The 16,889-nt window shown below is 36.6% G+C and overlaps 2 protein-coding genes across 6 annotated transcripts in view; one reads left to right on the top strand and one right to left on the bottom strand.

Annotated features, from left to right (window-relative positions):
* Positions 1-16,889, top strand: part of Dera (deoxyribose-phosphate aldolase) — a 145,093-nt gene that overhangs the window by 91,599 nt on the left and 36,605 nt on the right. Inside the window, exon 7 of one of the 4 annotated variants that reach the window (XR_010858459.2) lies at positions 6,337-6,819. The exons of 2 other annotated variants lie outside the window; for them this stretch is intronic. The gene's annotated coding sequence lies outside the window, so the exon portion shown is untranslated. Of the gene's footprint in view, positions 1-3,415; positions 5,815-6,336; positions 6,820-16,889 lie in introns of those variants that run through there. One more of the 4 variants, XR_010858461.2, reaches the window with a different exon arrangement.
* The window catches only part of LOC136856788 (GATA zinc finger domain-containing protein 15), a 49,589-nt gene continuing 38,645 nt past the window's right edge, over positions 5,946-16,889 (bottom strand). For both annotated transcript variants that reach the window (XM_067134899.2, XM_067134898.2), the window contains one exon: positions 5,946-6,358. In XM_067134899.2, coding sequence (XP_066991000.2) covers positions 6,095-6,358 — 264 coding nt within the window. In that variant the 3' untranslated portion in view covers positions 5,946-6,094. The remainder of the gene's footprint in view (positions 6,359-16,889) is intronic.

The following is a 16,889-nucleotide window of genomic DNA, read 5'->3' as shown; positions in this document are numbered from 1 at the left end:
TTAGGACATACCGTCTATTGTAAGCCTACCTGCACAAATTGCTGTCTCCATGCAGATTCTCACCACTATCCAGCACAAAAACAGGGCATTCGCATGATACTCACCACGAGGGCGACATGAATTTGTGAGCCATCAGATACCCAGGAGGAGACGGACACACTCAAAGTCACATTCAAGAGTAATGTTTACAATGATGTACAGATTTATAGAACCCTACATCCCTGAGGGACAACTAGCAAAGCTCACAGAAAGAAAATGTGAAGGAAACTGCCTACCTGCCTTACATTCACAGTAACACAGTCCGAATTGCCAAGGTCCTCTGCAAGCACAATATAAAAACCGTATTTGGCACCGTCACTAAAATTGCTCACAGCTTAGGTAAAACCAAGGAGAAATTGTCCTCATGATTACACTCTGGGGTGTACAAAATTCCCTGTGCTTGTGACAAGGTATACATTACACGTTATAATTTTCATGTTAGGTCGGTATTGAAATGTACGTAAATACAAAGTATGTTACAAGTGTTATTATTTTTTTAATATCCACCTATTCAATACAAAGAGATCTCTTTTAGAAATGAAATATTATTATAAAATGTTAAGGGACATGTTTCGCTCTTATTAAGGGCATCATTAGCCTCAAACTCAAACCTGTATGGTGAAAAATCAGGATCCTGATTTCTCTTACAAGTTATAAAAAGAGGATATCAATGTAGGTGTCTGTCCAAACATAAAAATTATTAGAATGTCCTTGGCTAAAATTGCAGTATCAAGCTGCATGTCAAAAGTTCACACGATTATACTTTCCGGAGCGTTGAGTCAATGCGCCCAAAAAACTTGTTGTGGGTAGAGCAATAAACAGCTCAATCTTTATAATGAAACAGAAATGTGCCTTCTTGAATACTCCTGTTAGAAGATAAGAAAAAGCAAAGCTGATAGACTGTTAAAGATGCCAATTTCGTATGTTGTGATAAGACAACAGCCCTCTTAAGTGGCTGTTCAGCTGCCTACAGTCTATTTAACTGGCTGAAGATAACAGTCTTCCTTAAGTAGTTGTGGGAGCAAGGAAAAAACATTCGGTTGTCTATAGACGTATTTATCTTGCTTAAAGGAGCAAAAGTCGAAGGTATATCAACGCTGATAGAGCGCTTTTGGTGTGAAGTCTGTAACAAGAGGAGAGTGAATGCTTAGGAAAGGTATTTTTGAAAAGAATGTGGGTTTTAAAAAAAAAACATGGAAAATGTATAAAACACTTACCCTTTTGTCTGTAAAGATGTATACATTGGCGAACATGCCAGTTCATTGAGACTCAGGATTGAGGAACACCAAAGAAATATCCATCTCAACCAGCCAGACAAGTCAGCCGTAGCTGAGCGCGCCCTATTGTCGGGTTATTTTGCCATGTTCCAAGTTGTTTGAGCTCTTACCTGTACTAAACACTACAGGTCTAGAATTATACGAGAAGCTGTGGAAATAGGTAAAAGTCCTAACAATTTCAACAGGGGCACTGGCTATCAATGAAGTAATACATGGTTGCCAGCCATTAAGGATTTATGTAGGTAGTTCTCTTCCCTGTCTTTTCTATATTGTTATTTCATTTCGGTGTTTTCCAAATTTGTATGTTTGTCATCACCAGATGGTTCATTCCAAGCTGTGTTGTTATGTGTAAGTGTCATACTTTCATAACATGTGTACACCAGTTATCCCCCTCCCACACAGTCACATCATTATCATCCTCTGGTTTTCTCAACATACTTTCTTTCCATTCTTCAGCTCTGTTCTGTTTTATCCTCTCTCTTTCATTGCATTTTATTTTATTAGTTTTCTATTTATTTCTACCACATTCATCCCTGTTTCATCTGATGTCCTCTTTGTTACTTCTTATGCACACACGGTGTGACAGAGCATCTTAATTGGAGCTGAATGTTGTTGTCAGCTCCCACTTGGAGCACCGTACCAGCATACAGCGAGCCACCTGGTGACGAATGAGTGTACCACAACAGCTCCAATGATAAAGCATTCTTAAATTCAAACTCTCATTATTGTAGAAGTCTTTCTCGTGAGCAGTCGAAATTTTCTTCTGAAAACGCAAAGTTCTCTGCGAAACGTAAAGAGTTTCACCTTGTTTTCTTGACATGGCATGAGCCCAAAAGCCCATATCATGTTTACAACTATGGGCCGTGAAAGCATCAATATTAACAAATGAAAGTAGTTAGTGGGATATAAAATTAACATAATTTTTTATTATTCTTCTTTTTTGATACCAACCCTATAGGGAGGGATATATTCACTATTGTGTGTTTCCTGTGGTAGTTAGTAGTGTGGTTTGTTGTATGTAGATGAAGAAACTCAATAAAAGATGCTTTTTTGTTAGCCAATGCATATTTTACCTATCATTGTCTTGACGGAGCTGTAATTCCCTAATTAATAAGCTTAGATATTCTTTCTGAATTGCAGCCCAAAGCATTAACAGAACTTAACAATACAGTATAGCGTTTACACTCTATCTACATTGCTAGAAATAGGTTAAAAGCACTCCTTGAGAATTCCAAAACTCTGTGATCGTAACCTTCTCTGGACATGGCACATCCTTGGATTTCTTGCTTACATGTCAAGATAGATGATTTTAATACATGGAAGCACACATTGATTCTTGTTAGTTGTAATGAATCTACGATTCACCCCAGTAACAGTCCTGGCAAGTATACTCTCTCTTTTACCTCCATACCGAGACTAGTGTTGGCATCTCATTGTCAGATCCATTCATTCACCAGTTAACTTGAACCATTTTTCTTTACAAGCTGCGTGGTTTCTTCCATTATAATATAAACAACATAATAAATTCAGTGATCTCATTGGCAGTTTAATTAAATAAATAAATAAATAAATAAATAAATAAATAAATAAATAAATAAATAAATAAATAAATAAATAAATATATTTTTACCTGGATTACACCTCACTTAATATAAAAAACACTACTTACCTTAAACAGTAAGAATTTCTCCACAGGAAACCTGGTAAGGAAGTCCATTTGTCTGCATGACTGCATGTTATTCTTTGATTATGCTCACCGTGAGCTCAGTAACCATAAATTAACATAATTAGAAAATATTACCTTCTATTATCAATGATCCTGTATAAGTTTGTAATTGGCTTTCTAGTGTAGTTGGTTTGGCATTCACCTTCTACACTGAAGTTTGCGATATATAATCCTAACACAGTTTGATTGGCATTTAAGAGTGCTTAATAGCCAGAGACTCTTCTCAGGAAATAATGGCTTAAAGAATTGCTTTTCACAGAAAAAAGTACTGGCATCTGGTGTCTAGCCATTGAAGGGATCTTAAACACATAACATATTTGTTGTATAACCGAGACATGATAGCTGACCGACATCGTTGCTGGTTTCTCACCAGGGCGTTTGCAGTTCGAATTCTGGCCAACAACATGGGAATTTTGAAATGAGAAGTCACATTCCTGTAGTTTGGATTCCACATAAAATTGAAGATCATATTCCTGTAGTTTGGATTCCACATAAAATTGAAGATCATGTGGAAATGATCCCGATATCAACAACAACATAAAACTACAAGGTAGTTACCTTGTGTGACCTATAGACTGACTTGTCTTCTTTCTGAGGAAATCATATTGTGTGTTCTCATCTTTATTTGTTATATTGCTGCTGAATTTTAGGCTATAAAGAGCATAATGCAGGATATCTTATTCAAGAATAAAAGAAATAAAAAAAGAACTTTTAATCCTGATGATCGTTATTATTAATGTGATTTTTAAGACCCAGGATACCATACTTTTCTTGTCCACCCTTTACTGCCTTGTAATCAACATTTGTGTATCTCATCATCATCATCAGTTTCTATAAGTAAATGCCTTGTCTGTGGAATTACTTTTCTCTGTCCTCGGCTCCTCATTTCATTTCACAGTAGGAACCATACCAAAGATTCTGTGCCAAGTCTTGAAGGAATGATCCTCGATCGTCCTCTGCCTTCTTTCCCCATGATTTTCTCATGATCCTGATATAGATTTTGTTTCCCATAGGGAACTTGAAATATTTATTCTGTATGAGTAAATTCATAATTCCAATATAATTGGTCTATTATTGGAAATTATATTTTTCCAGCTAACTCATTCTTGGTTGTCAGCATTTCACCTCAGCGCACCAATTTGGGCTCATCAATTGGTAACTAGCACACTTATCAAGATGTATGGCCACTGCACAGGCTACTTGTAGCCACAAGCAGTGCCAATGCACTATGGGAGACTTGGTATCTTTTACCATTAATTATACCTGCTAGATAACTTGAAATATTTGTCCTGAATGAGTCAGTTCGTAATTCTAGTATAATTGGTCCGTAATTGTAGATTATAAATTTTCCAGAACTCATTCTATCAGGTAACTGATTGCAGTAAATTAGTTAAAACTTAAAATATATAGAATAGAATACCATAATATCTAACCCATTGTAAAGGACAAAACACAACTTAATCTAAACTTTATAATGTAAAGACTTCAATACAGGTAAGTTAACATTTAGTAAAAAATGCATGAAATTAGTACCTTTCCATTGTAGTAACTTCCAAATTGGACCCATGATGCTGTTGCTGCCATCTTCACATGAATGTTCTTTGCTTTTTGTGTCGATTGCAAGATGTCTTTCTTTCAGGTAGCAGGAGTTGACATATGGTAGAAACCAAAATCTTGTAAAGGAAGACCTCCCAGCTTGATAAACATTAGTGACCCCACAGTTATCAGGTGTAAAGAAGCCCTTGTTGGTGTCAAGATTTTAAGTTCATTTGCAAGAAACTACGTCCGCATTCGGAGGTAGAAATGGGAATGCTATTTGATTATATGTTTATTGGATTTCTTAACAAGGAATTCATGATAGATCTTCATTGGGGTAAAGATCTTCATTCAGGTAATCACATTAACATGGTTGTAAATAAAGGTTACTGATCTTTTCATGTGGTTATGAGGGTATTTAGGGTAAAAAGTAAGGATGTATGGTTCCAGTATATAGAACCCTCAACAGGATTACTTGATTGAAGTTATTCAAAGTAGGAAAGATCGTAATATGAAAATAAAGGTGGAATTCAAGAGGACAAATTGAGACAAATATTCATTTAGAGGACAAGGAATTAGGTATTGGAATAATTTACCAAGGGAGGTGGAACTGTCAGTGGAAAGATGACATGGAATGACATTTTAGCAGATGAATAAACGTGAATGAAGTTATTAAAAGTAAGAAAGATCGAAATATGAAAATGAAGTTAGAATTCAAGACGACAACTTCGGACAAATATTTATAGAACAAGGAATTAGGTATTGGAATAATTTACCAAGGGAGGTGTTCAATAAATGTCCAACTTCTTTGAAATCATGTAAGATAAAACTAAGTAAACAATTGATAGGTAATCTGCCACCTGGGTGACAACCATAAATGCAATTCAGTGGTGATTATTGATTATTTCCTCATTATCATTCCATTACTATTCATTGCTCAGCAGTCATGGAACAGGTCTTCATATTGGAATATTCTATTTTACTCGACAAATGCTGGGGCTTCACCCTGGGCTGAAAATATTTTTTAAAATTTCTCCCTTCACCTAAAATATATTCAGGGTTTTTTCATCATCATGATGTCTATTGAGAAAAATTGATTTGAAAGGTACACAGCTTCCTCAAAGAATGACAGGTAAGAAACTTCAGAGGTATCATAGCAGAAAGCAAATCCAGCTATTGGAATTTTAACTTATTGTAGTTAGAGGAAAATAAGGTAAAAGACATGAAAGTGAAGAAAGATTCAGTGTCAGACCAGCCTTCTAGTCATGCTACATACCCCATCAGCAGTTCATGCTAATGAGAATTGTTCAGACCTAGTCTATCCATAACAATAGAGGCAATGATGAATTAAATAAAATGTTTACATATTAAAGTTTTTATTCTTAATTTATTTCTGGCAATTTTATTATAATACTAAAAAGGTATTATATAAAAATATTGGGGCAACAATATTATTTGTGTTCAGTTTCAGAAAAGTGCAGTAGAAAAGAACTCGGAATTCTGTTGACCTAGAGCATTATACAATGTGTCTTGAGATCTGTTGACCCCATCCATGGCTGGTAGGTCTGCCACCATTGCCATAATTACTGTTGTCATTATTGTTCCTGTTGTTGCCTCTGTTATTATCATTGTTGCTACCACTGTTATTGTTTCCATTATTATTGTTGGCATTATTATTGTTGCTATTGTTATTGTTGCTGTAGCCATTGTTGCTGTTGCCATTTTTATTGTTGTTTTCACTTTGATTCTGCACTTCAGATGTATCCCAGTCTTCACAGTTCTGGATAACAAAGTTATGAATTATTAGCATACATGTTGGAAGTAACAGACATGAAAGTAGTGAGAATGACTGATGGTACAAAGAGAGGGAACAATTTCAGGAGGGTACTCAGAATGAGGAGATAAAGGTTAAATTAGGAATGAACTAGATTGATGAAGATGTACTTATAAACTGGCTTCAATGATGTGTAGTGAGTGGAGGAGGATAAGTTGTCTAGAAGAATAATGGACTGGGCCATGAATAGTAAGAGAAGCGGAGGAAGGTCAAGATGATGATGGTTAGACTCAGTGTTTATTGTAATGATAAGAGGTATGAAAGTGAATGAAGTCACAGAGCTGTTGCAAATAGAAGATTGTGGAGGTGCTAAAGTAATTTACAGAGGCTTGCAGGCCAAACACTGAAAGTTATAAGTGAAACAGGCCATATTTTTATGACTTCATTTGCAAAATAAATGAGATATTACAAACACATCCCAATGTATATTTTATCGCCTTTCCACTTTCCCAACCATATTTGGGCATATTGATGAAATATTCTTTCACTTCATCAAACTAACTTATAATTTACTGGCTTGCATAACTACTAAAAGTCTTTTTCTTTTATTCACGCATATTTCCAATGGAAAAATATTTCTTATCAATCATATTAACTATGTGTGCCTTGTCTTTTACCATCTATTTTCATCTGTATCTTATGTATCTTCCCTTTTCCTATGTTTATCTGGCTTTCTTCTTATCATACATTTCTGACATCACGACTGAATGTCTGTTAAGATGGCTCCTCAGTGTTTTGTTGCCTGCCCTCCTGATGAAGCTGTCTGAGAGCTGAGAAGAAGTAGATGTGGAAGAACTGGGATTAATGAGGAAAGAGCCCATTTATTTGAAAACAGCAGTGTATGAAGATGTGGAGATTGTCCTTATCCTTTTGTTGTTCCATGTTTGTACTTGTTTCCTGTGTGTTTTGTCCTCTGTTCCCACACTAATCTTTCATTGTCTTAAGTTACTATATGTTCCTTTTCGTGTTCCTGTCTCCTTATATGTGACTTGATTTGATACTTGTTAACTCCTGTGAGATAACTTCTCAAATAATCTATATATTTAAAACATGGAGCTGATTTTTGTTACATCGATTTTGAGAGAATGGCTGAACCAATTGACATCATAAAGGATTGTGACAAAAGCTCTTGGCCTGTAGTTTGCAGAGTGTCTTTAAAAGCGTAAAAGTTTCATGCTGTATATTTTTAAATTCTTAAAGAAATATGTAGCATTCTCATTGGTCAGTGCGCTCACCATTACTTCCAGGCCGCCTGAACTGTGAGAGCGCTGAACAGGTGGCACGACAGGGGAGGTGGAAAGTGGTAGGCACACATGCACAGTCAGACGTCTTTACGTACGAACATGCCAGGTGGATTAATCCTTACTCAGCGCTCGTAGCAGTCCCCTTCACTCATCGTTCAAAGACACACATACTGGGTGGGGACCCCTCACTCTTTCTTCATTAACAAGGAAACGTTTCCTATCCAGTTATGATTGTGCAGCATTCATGAGAAGATTGCATTATGTCCTTTAAATTTAATCCCATTTTTATGCAAATGTTTGTAGTTATCTGTGTACATAATGTTTAAAGAGAGTAGCAGTAGTGATGATGAATTTACGGTTGTAAGCAAACTGTATTTGATTTCAAGTTCTGATAGAAGGTACAGCGCACATCCAATTAATAAGAGAAGGCAGAAATTCGGTGAATTTCACCATTTATACCAGGAAGTGAAGAAAGACCCATGGAATTCCACAACTGTTTAAGAATGTCAATGCAGACATCTCATTTTCTGACTCCTTGGCTGAATAGCCAGCATTGAGGCCTTCAGTTCAGAGGGCCCTGTGCTTGATTCCCGGCTAGATCAGGAATTTTAATTGCGTGTGATTAATTCTTTGGCTTGTGGACTGGTTGTTTGTGTTTGTCTCAACACACTCCTTTTCACATTCAGACAACACACCACACTACCAACCACCGCAGAAACACGCAATAGTGTTTACATCCCATATCCCTCCGTATAGGGTTGGTGTCAGGAAGTACATCCAGCCGTATAACAAGGTCAAATTTGTGACCCAGTTCGCACCCGCAACCCCACAGGTATGGGAAAAAGCGGTAAAAGAAGAATAAGAATGCAGACATGCCAGTATTTGCTAAAAAGGAATTGAAGGCAATAGGAAACCATGGAAGTACAGCAACTGTCATATCAACCCTATTTCCATTGAAGAAAAACTGGTTAATACAATAACATATGCAGTAGTAAGGTAATATTCTCCATTTCAATAAAGTAATCCATACTTTATTGAAAGATTACATTTGCGGATTATGAAGACAATATTAAACAAGTAGCCTAAAAATTTAATACTGATATTTTACCTTCAGTGAACATAGGCTGATAATATTATGAGTAGGTGACCTTGGCCTTGAGCTAACCAATCGCAGAACAGCACTCAGAAAGCACATCGCCCCAAAATGCAAACCGATTTGATTCTTGAGGGAGGAGTGGAGAGAAGAGGAATGAGTGAAGTGCTTGCATGAACGACACTACTGAAATATATAGGTATGTTTTGCATCTCTCAGCTTCCTGTGTGAAGAGAATGGAGTGGTGAACGCTGAGTGAGGAATAATCCACCGGGCATGTTCATAACCTTAATGGTCAGCTGTATTTCGTGGACATGAATAGTCGCTGTTTTGCTCCCCAGCAGTTGAACAGTGCACATTACATTCAAAATTCCTCTAAATTTAAATGAGATTTCAGTGTCTGGATTCAAATTAAATTCCAAAGTAGCTGGATATATTTGATAAGGACGTCTCAATATGGGATAAAGCCCCAATGACAAATAGACATTCATTAATGTGTGTGAATTGTCTTCTAAAATATATCATTGGTAATGACATTCCTTTCCTTCTGGTGTGAAAATTGTTGATCTTGGGGGAGATTTCATAAAGATTTCCCTGTTTTGCCACATGATTATCGTCAAACAATTATTTAGTTATAATTTTATTAAATAGTCTCCTCTTTAACCATTCTTCAAAACATGCTGCGTACATAAAATTATCTACATGAAACCACATAATGGAATTTTCTGATTTTTTGCAAGAAATCGGTAACAACGACTACCCCTCTGTAGATGGTGATGGATCATATGTTATTGAAGTACAAGCCAGAATTTCAGCACATGATGATATTGTGATTGAAATTTATAGCAAAACATTCCCTTCTGCGAGAAAAGACATCATTTTCTCAAAAGTCACCATTCCTTAATTAATTTGAAAGTCATTGGTCTTATAACTGGAAGTTCATAATCATGCACTAGTATCAGCAGATTAATACTGAGTATGAAAGCTAGCTACTTCGTTTTCCTGCATAATTCATGAATTTCTTCAAATTAATGGTTTGCCTCCACATATTCTTATGCTAAAAATTGGACCCATAATTATGCTCCTTAGAAATCAGAATTTTTCCAAACGGCTTCTAAACAGAACCAGATTAGGGCGTAATTCTAAGAAGTATGTATGAAAATTGTTTATATTTGGAAACAATAATGGAGATAAACCTCGATCGAGAGTTCTAATCCCTTGAATTGACTTAACATTTGATAAAATACTTCCATTTTCTTTCAAGAGGCATGAATTTCCAATTCATGTGGCTTTTTATCATGATTAATAAGCCTCAAAGGACATGTAGGTCTTTTTTTACCTGAGTCAGTTTTCAGCCATGGTCAGTTAAATGTTGCAATGTCAAGAGAGAGATATTTACAAGTTGCAATAGTGCCAAAATGTAATTTTACAAGGAATGCACCGAGCAAGTGGCTGCGAGGTTTGGGTCACATAGCTATCAGCTTGCATGCAGGAGTTCGTGGGTTCGAATCCCACTGTCGGCAGCTCTGAAAATGGTTTTCCATGGTTTCCCATTTTCACATCAGGCAAAGGCCATGATCACTTCCTTCCCACTTCCAGCCATTTCCTATCCCATCGTTGCCATAAGACCTACCTGTATTGGTGAGACATAAGGAAATCGTAAAAAATTAAAGTACAAGGAATGACATATATAAGGAAATCCTTCAATAAATACTTATACCATTGACTGTCATGTCTTGGTGGGTTTCAGCTAGTTTATAATAATTCTCACTCTTAAACATGTGGATTATATCGCAATGATCAGAACTGTGGAGATGCAACATGCCAGATAGTCTTTGTTACTGAGATGTCAGTATTTTTGCTATCATTGCAATTATTTTGGATATAGGCTTTAGAATTGTGAACTACCGATAATAGATTGACAAGACACCTGTGTTTACAAAGAAAATTCAAGGCTCAGACTTTGAAGCAATGGAAATTGTTGCTTCTCTATCAATCACTTTGGTGTTCTGAATTGGATCAGCCATTTTTATTCCAAATTTGCTTTTTAAAATGTGTTATAAACATGTCCATTCTCCATGGTCATTACTTTCTTATCAAATAACTGGCATTATTCCAGTTGAGTTAGAACTAGCAGCACTTATAAGTGTGCAAATGTAGTACCCTGTATAGGCTGATGATTCATAAGCCAATGAAATGTAGATTAAATTTTCCAAGCTTGTAGGCTGTGGTCCAGCCTAGTTAGAAACCAAATTGGACCACGGCCAAAAATTTTCCTCTATATTCAACCTAATGCCAAACATAAAAGCCATATCAGATGAAAAGGATGACTTTTTTTCCAGACAAAATTATGCTACTCATATATCTCTAAAAACCACAAGCAGTTACAGAGGCATTCAGCGTGCACCAGTATACCAAACAACAATAATCATTTCAAGACTATTTTGCACTACTGTAAATAATGAACAAAATTTACCTTTTTAATAAAACCTCACAGCAGGATTCAGTACATAAAAAAAATAAAAATATAAATAAAAAAATAAATGATACTGCTCACCTCTTCTTAAGGTTACAGAGAAATGTTTGCTCAAAGAGGTAAGTGAATCAGTTGGGTGTAGCACAGGAAAGAAGTTAACATTCACAATAGTAATGGAAAGGAACAACCAACTATCAAATGAAATATATTGAAAGTCATCAACAGCTCTTCACACAGCCTTCTACCTTTGAGTCATGTACACATAAGATCATTACATAAGACATAAAGCTGAAAATTACAGGCAAGTCAGTTTGACATGCATTGCATGTAAGCTGTAGGAAAGCATTCTTTCTGATTATATTAGACATGTTTGAAAAATTAATAACTGGTTTGATAGAAGGCAGTTTGGATTTAGGAAATTTTATTCCATTGAAGCTCAACTTGTAGGATTCCAGCAAGATATAGCAGATATCTTGAATTCAGAAGGTCAAATGGACTGTATTGCAATTGACCTGTCTAAAGCATCTGATATGGTGGATCATGGAAGACTACTGGCAAAAATTAGTGCAGTTGGACTAGACAAAAGAGTGACTGAATGGGTGGCTATATTTCTAGAAAATAGATCTCAGAGAATTAGAGTAGGTAAAGCTTTATTTCACCCTGTAATAATTAAGAGGGGAATGCCTCAAGGTAGTAAGTAATATTGGACCTTTCTGTTTCCTTATATATATAAATGATATGAGTAAAGAAGTGGAATCAGAGATAAGGCTTTTTGGAGATGATTTTTATTCTGTATAGAGTAATAAATAAGTTACAAGATTGTGAGCAACTGCAAAATGACCGCGGTAATGTTGTGAGATGGACAGTAGGCAATGGTATGATAAACGGGGTTGAAATTCAGGTTGTGAGTTTCAATAATAGGAAAAGTGCTTTCAGTTTTAATTACTGCATTGATGGGGTGAAAGTTCCTTATGGGAATCATTGTAAGTACCTAGGTGTTAATATAAGGAAAGATCTTCATTGGTGGAATTGTAAATAAAGGGTACAGATCTCTGCACATGGTTATGAGGATATTTAGGGGTTGTAGTAAGGATGTGAAGAAGAGGGCATATAAGTCTCTGGTAAGACTCCAAATAGAGTATGATTCCAGTATATGGGATCGTGACCAGGATTATTTGATTCAAGAACTGGAAAAAATCCAAAGAAAAGCAGCTGGATTTGTTCTGGGTGATTTCCGACAAAAGAGTAGCGTTACAAAAATGTTGCAAATTTGGGCTGGGAAGACTTGGGTGCAAGGAGACAAGCTGCTCGACTAAGTGGTATGTCACTTGTCACTAAGTTTACACGTTGTAAACTTAGTGATACAGCTGTTTTCAATACGGAACAATGATGAGAATAATGGTTTGTAAGTGGTATGTTCCGAGCTGTCACTGGAGAGATGGTGAGGAATGACATTAGTAGACGAATAAATTTGAGTGGTGTCTTTAAAAGTAGGAATGATCACAATATGAAGATAAAGTTGGAATTCAAGAGGACAAATTGGGGCAAATATTCTTTTATAGGAAGGAAAGTTAGGGATTGGAATAACTTACCCAGGGAGATGTTCAATAAATTTCCAATTTCTTTGAAATCATTTAAGAAAAGGCTAAGAAAACAAGAGATAGGGAATCTGCCATCTGGGCAACTGCCCTAAATGCAGTTCAGTATTGATTGATTGATTGATTGATTGATTGATTGATTGATTGATTGATTGATTGATTGATCAATCGATCGATCAATCTCTGCACATGGTTATGAGGGTGTTTTACCAAGCTCGATAGCTGCAGTCGCTTAAGTGCGGTCAGTATCCAGTAATTGGGAGATGGTGGGTTCGAATCCCATTATCGGCAGCCCTGAAGATATTTTTCTGTGGTTTCCCATTTTCACACCAGGCAAATTAATGCCACGGACGCTTCCTTCCCACTCCAAGCCCTTTCCTATCCCATCGTCGCTATAAGACCTATCTGTGTCGGTACGACGTAAAGCAACTTGCAAAAAAAAAAAAAAAATAGAGAGTTTAGGGGTTGTAGTAAGGATGTAAAGGAGAGGGCATGTAAGTCTCTGGTAAGACCCAAAATAGAGTATGATTCCAGTATAGGGGACCCTCACAAGGATTACTTGATTCAAGAACTGGAAAAATCCAAAGAAAAGGAGCTGGATTTGTTCTGGGTGATTTCCGACAAAAGAGTAGCGTTAGAAAAATGTTGCAAAATTTGGGCTGTCGCTGACATCCTATCTGTCATTGCATCAGTATCATGCTGGAAAATGTGTTACTTGTTCAACAGGCCATCATAAATTGTTATTTGGTATAAGGACTTTCTACATATGGCTTAACATGCACATCAATATTTGAAGCTTGTTGTAGATTAACCCTAATCAGAAACCAGGAAATGAATGCATTTGATTGTATAAAATGAAAATCATATGGGAAATGAAATTATTTTATACAGAGCTGTTAGTGATAAACTTATTGCACTGAATAAACAGGATGATAAAGAAACCCATACATGTTTCAAGTAATTAACATTGTTTCTTAATTAACCTATATCAAATAATTTTTTATTACTATTGACAAGGCAGATTCTCATACATGTTTTGAGTAATTAACATATATATTATAGTTTTTTATTAGTATTGACAAGGCGGACTCTTTATCTCCTCTTTATTCAGTGCAGTTAGTTTATCACTGTAAGTAGTCAATAAGGACCAATATAGATCATTAATAGGGTCAAATTTATACATTCAGAGCAGGTACGTCAGTGTTGGACCAGAACAGTGCATGCATGCGAAGTGGTAGCTGCTGGAGTTGCCTATGGCAAGGAAGCATGTTGAAACTCACCCACAAAGGTCACAGTCCTGCGCATGTGTCCCATTCAGTTATTCATTTGATTGTGCAGCGTAAGGTTCTTAAAATTCATTTATGGTAATATGTTTCATCGGATAGTGTAATTTTTTAATGTCTTAGAATTCAACATGTGTGCAAATTATCAGTTAATTATTGTGGTAAATAATCAAATTAATCTATTGCAATGCCAGCTGTGAAGCTCATGCTTGAACAAGGGTTTCACCAAGCGAGTTGGCTGTGCAGTTAGGGGCACGCAGCTGTGAGCTTGCATTTGGGAGATATGGGGATCGAACTGCACTGTTGGCAGCTCTGAAAGAGGTTTTCTGTGGTTTTCCATTTTTACTCCAGACAAGTACTGGGGCTGTACCTTACTTGAGGCCACAGCCACTTCCCTCCCACTCCTAGCCCTTTCCTATCTCATCATCGCCATAAGAGCTATCTGTGTTAGTGCGATGGAAAGCAATTCTTAAAGGGAGAGGGTATGTACAAATCGTGTAGGAAGTTGTGCAGACAATTTCAGGTGAAATCCTCTGGCGCTCCATTTACTGGTAGAGAAACTGTTAAGCTTCTTGTTAATAAACTGAGAACAACCAGATGGCTAAACACTAAAATTCCTAAGCCTAAATGAGGGGCTTCTAATGGAGGGAAAAATTCGATGAAATTGATGCTTCTTTGCACACTCTTCAAATAAACATCTACAATGTATTGCACAAGAAGTTGGTGTTTCAAAATCCTCAGTCCATACAGCTACCAAACTTCTTAAACTGAAATCGTACAGTTAGGGTCACGTAGCTGTGGACTTGCATTTGGGAGATGGTGGATTCGAATACCACCGTCAACAGCTCTGAAGATGCTTTTCCGTGGTTTCCCATTTTCACAGTAGGCAAATGTTGTGGCTATACCTTAATGAAGACCATGGCTGCTTCCTTCCCTATCCTAGCCCTTTCCCCCCTTTGTGTCTCCAAAAATATTCAGTGTGTTAGTGCGACATTAAACTACTAGAAAAGGATGAAATGTTATAGAGTGACTAGCTATTATACTTGAATTATGGCCCTATGGCAATGAAAAAACAAGTTAATTTCTATAAGTTGGGGTTTTTACAAAACATTGTTGACCCACATTTTGATATTTTTTTTTGTTCTGATGAGTCATGGTTTCATTTGCATAGTCATGTTCATGTAGCTTCACAGAACAATAGATATTGGAGAAAAGAGAATCACCAATTAATTCATGAAGTTCCATTACATGATGAAAAAGCTGTAATTGCAAGATGAATATAGAGTCCCATCTTTTTTTAACCCGTGATGATGCATGTATGGGTAAAAATTACCCAAGCAAACTTGAAATATACATTTAAGTTATTTCTAATATGCTCTTCAGGCCTTCCCTCTCAGTACCTTTCTAGTGAACTATTGTATTCCAAATGTCGTGACCTTGAATCAGCTGCGTTACTTTGTTAGTTCCGTTCATAGTATGAGAGAAATATTGACTAGGTAAATTTCACCCATGCGTGTGCTCATATGTTTCAGAATGCCATTGTTGTTTATTGTTTATAAATCACCGCATCATACATGTAGGTACAGTAGGGAAAAACAAAATTGAAATTCCATGAAAATTTGTGAAAACCAAGCAAAAGAAGTTTGTTCCTGTATGTTTGAATTCACCAGGCATGTAACTATAACATCTTAACGTGCTGGAAAAAAGGCAGAGTTGTTCTCCTAGAGTCCACTATGCATCGCGATGCAGCCACTGATGAAGAGTCTGGCACCAAGAAGAAGCCAGAAATGATGGCATTATGCAATGGTACTTTTTTTTTTTCCTTGCTAGTTGTTTTACGTCGCACCGACATAGATAGGTCTTACGGCGATGATTGGACAGGAAAGGGCTAGGAGTGGGAAGGAAGCGGCCGTGGCCTTAATTTAGGTACAGCCCCAGCATTTGCCTGGTGTGAAAATGGGAAACCACGGAAAACCATTTTCGGGGCTGCCGACAGTGGGGTTCGAACCTACTATCTCCCGAATACTGCATACTGACCGCACTTAAGCGACTGCAGCTATCGAGCTCGGTGCAATGGTACTAAAGTGGGTGTAGACACTGTTGACAAAATGTGTGGCACCTTCACTGTCTCTCGAAAATCATCTTGATGGCCATTAACAATATTTATTGGCATTCTGAACATTGCTGCTATCAATGTTCAAGTCATCTATAAAGCAAGCAGTCTCAACTCTAAACCTACATTCCATCAACATTTCTTGAAAATGCTGTACATAGATCTCACAAAGGAACATTTGGCATTGAGAAGTAAAATAATGACTCTCCCAACAAATCTCCCAAATTGTATTCAGTGGCTTTCTGGAAAATCTGAGAAAAGAAAAACATCAAGCAGGAAGTTGCAAAGACTGTGGAAATAAAAAGAACAGAAAAACCATGTAGTGTGTGAAAAAGTAATTTTCCGGGAACATGTGAAGACTGTGTAGAACAAGTGAACGTCCAACAGGAAGTAATGGACCAGGAGTGAAATGTGATCAAGTCTGATTTTTTAATATCCTTTATAGTTCTTACCCTTTGCTCTTCCCTGTATATGCAATGAGTGTTTATCTGTGACTCTTTTGATACAGAAAATGTGTGTAATATAAACGATCTAATATAAAAAAGTGTGGGATGCCACTATATGTGTAAGCATGCTGAGAACATGAATAATTCATTATTATTCTTATTATATAAAGTTGCACATTGCTATAATTACTCTGAAATTATTACAATTGATTTAGTATATAAAT

Source organism: Anabrus simplex, chromosome 1 (genome assembly GCF_040414725.1).
Source record: "Anabrus simplex isolate iqAnaSimp1 chromosome 1, ASM4041472v1, whole genome shotgun sequence".
Taxonomy (NCBI): domain Eukaryota; kingdom Metazoa; phylum Arthropoda; class Insecta; order Orthoptera; family Tettigoniidae; genus Anabrus; species Anabrus simplex.
The sequence above is the reverse complement of the archived record's forward strand: the minus strand, read 5'-3'. Positions and strand labels throughout refer to the sequence as shown.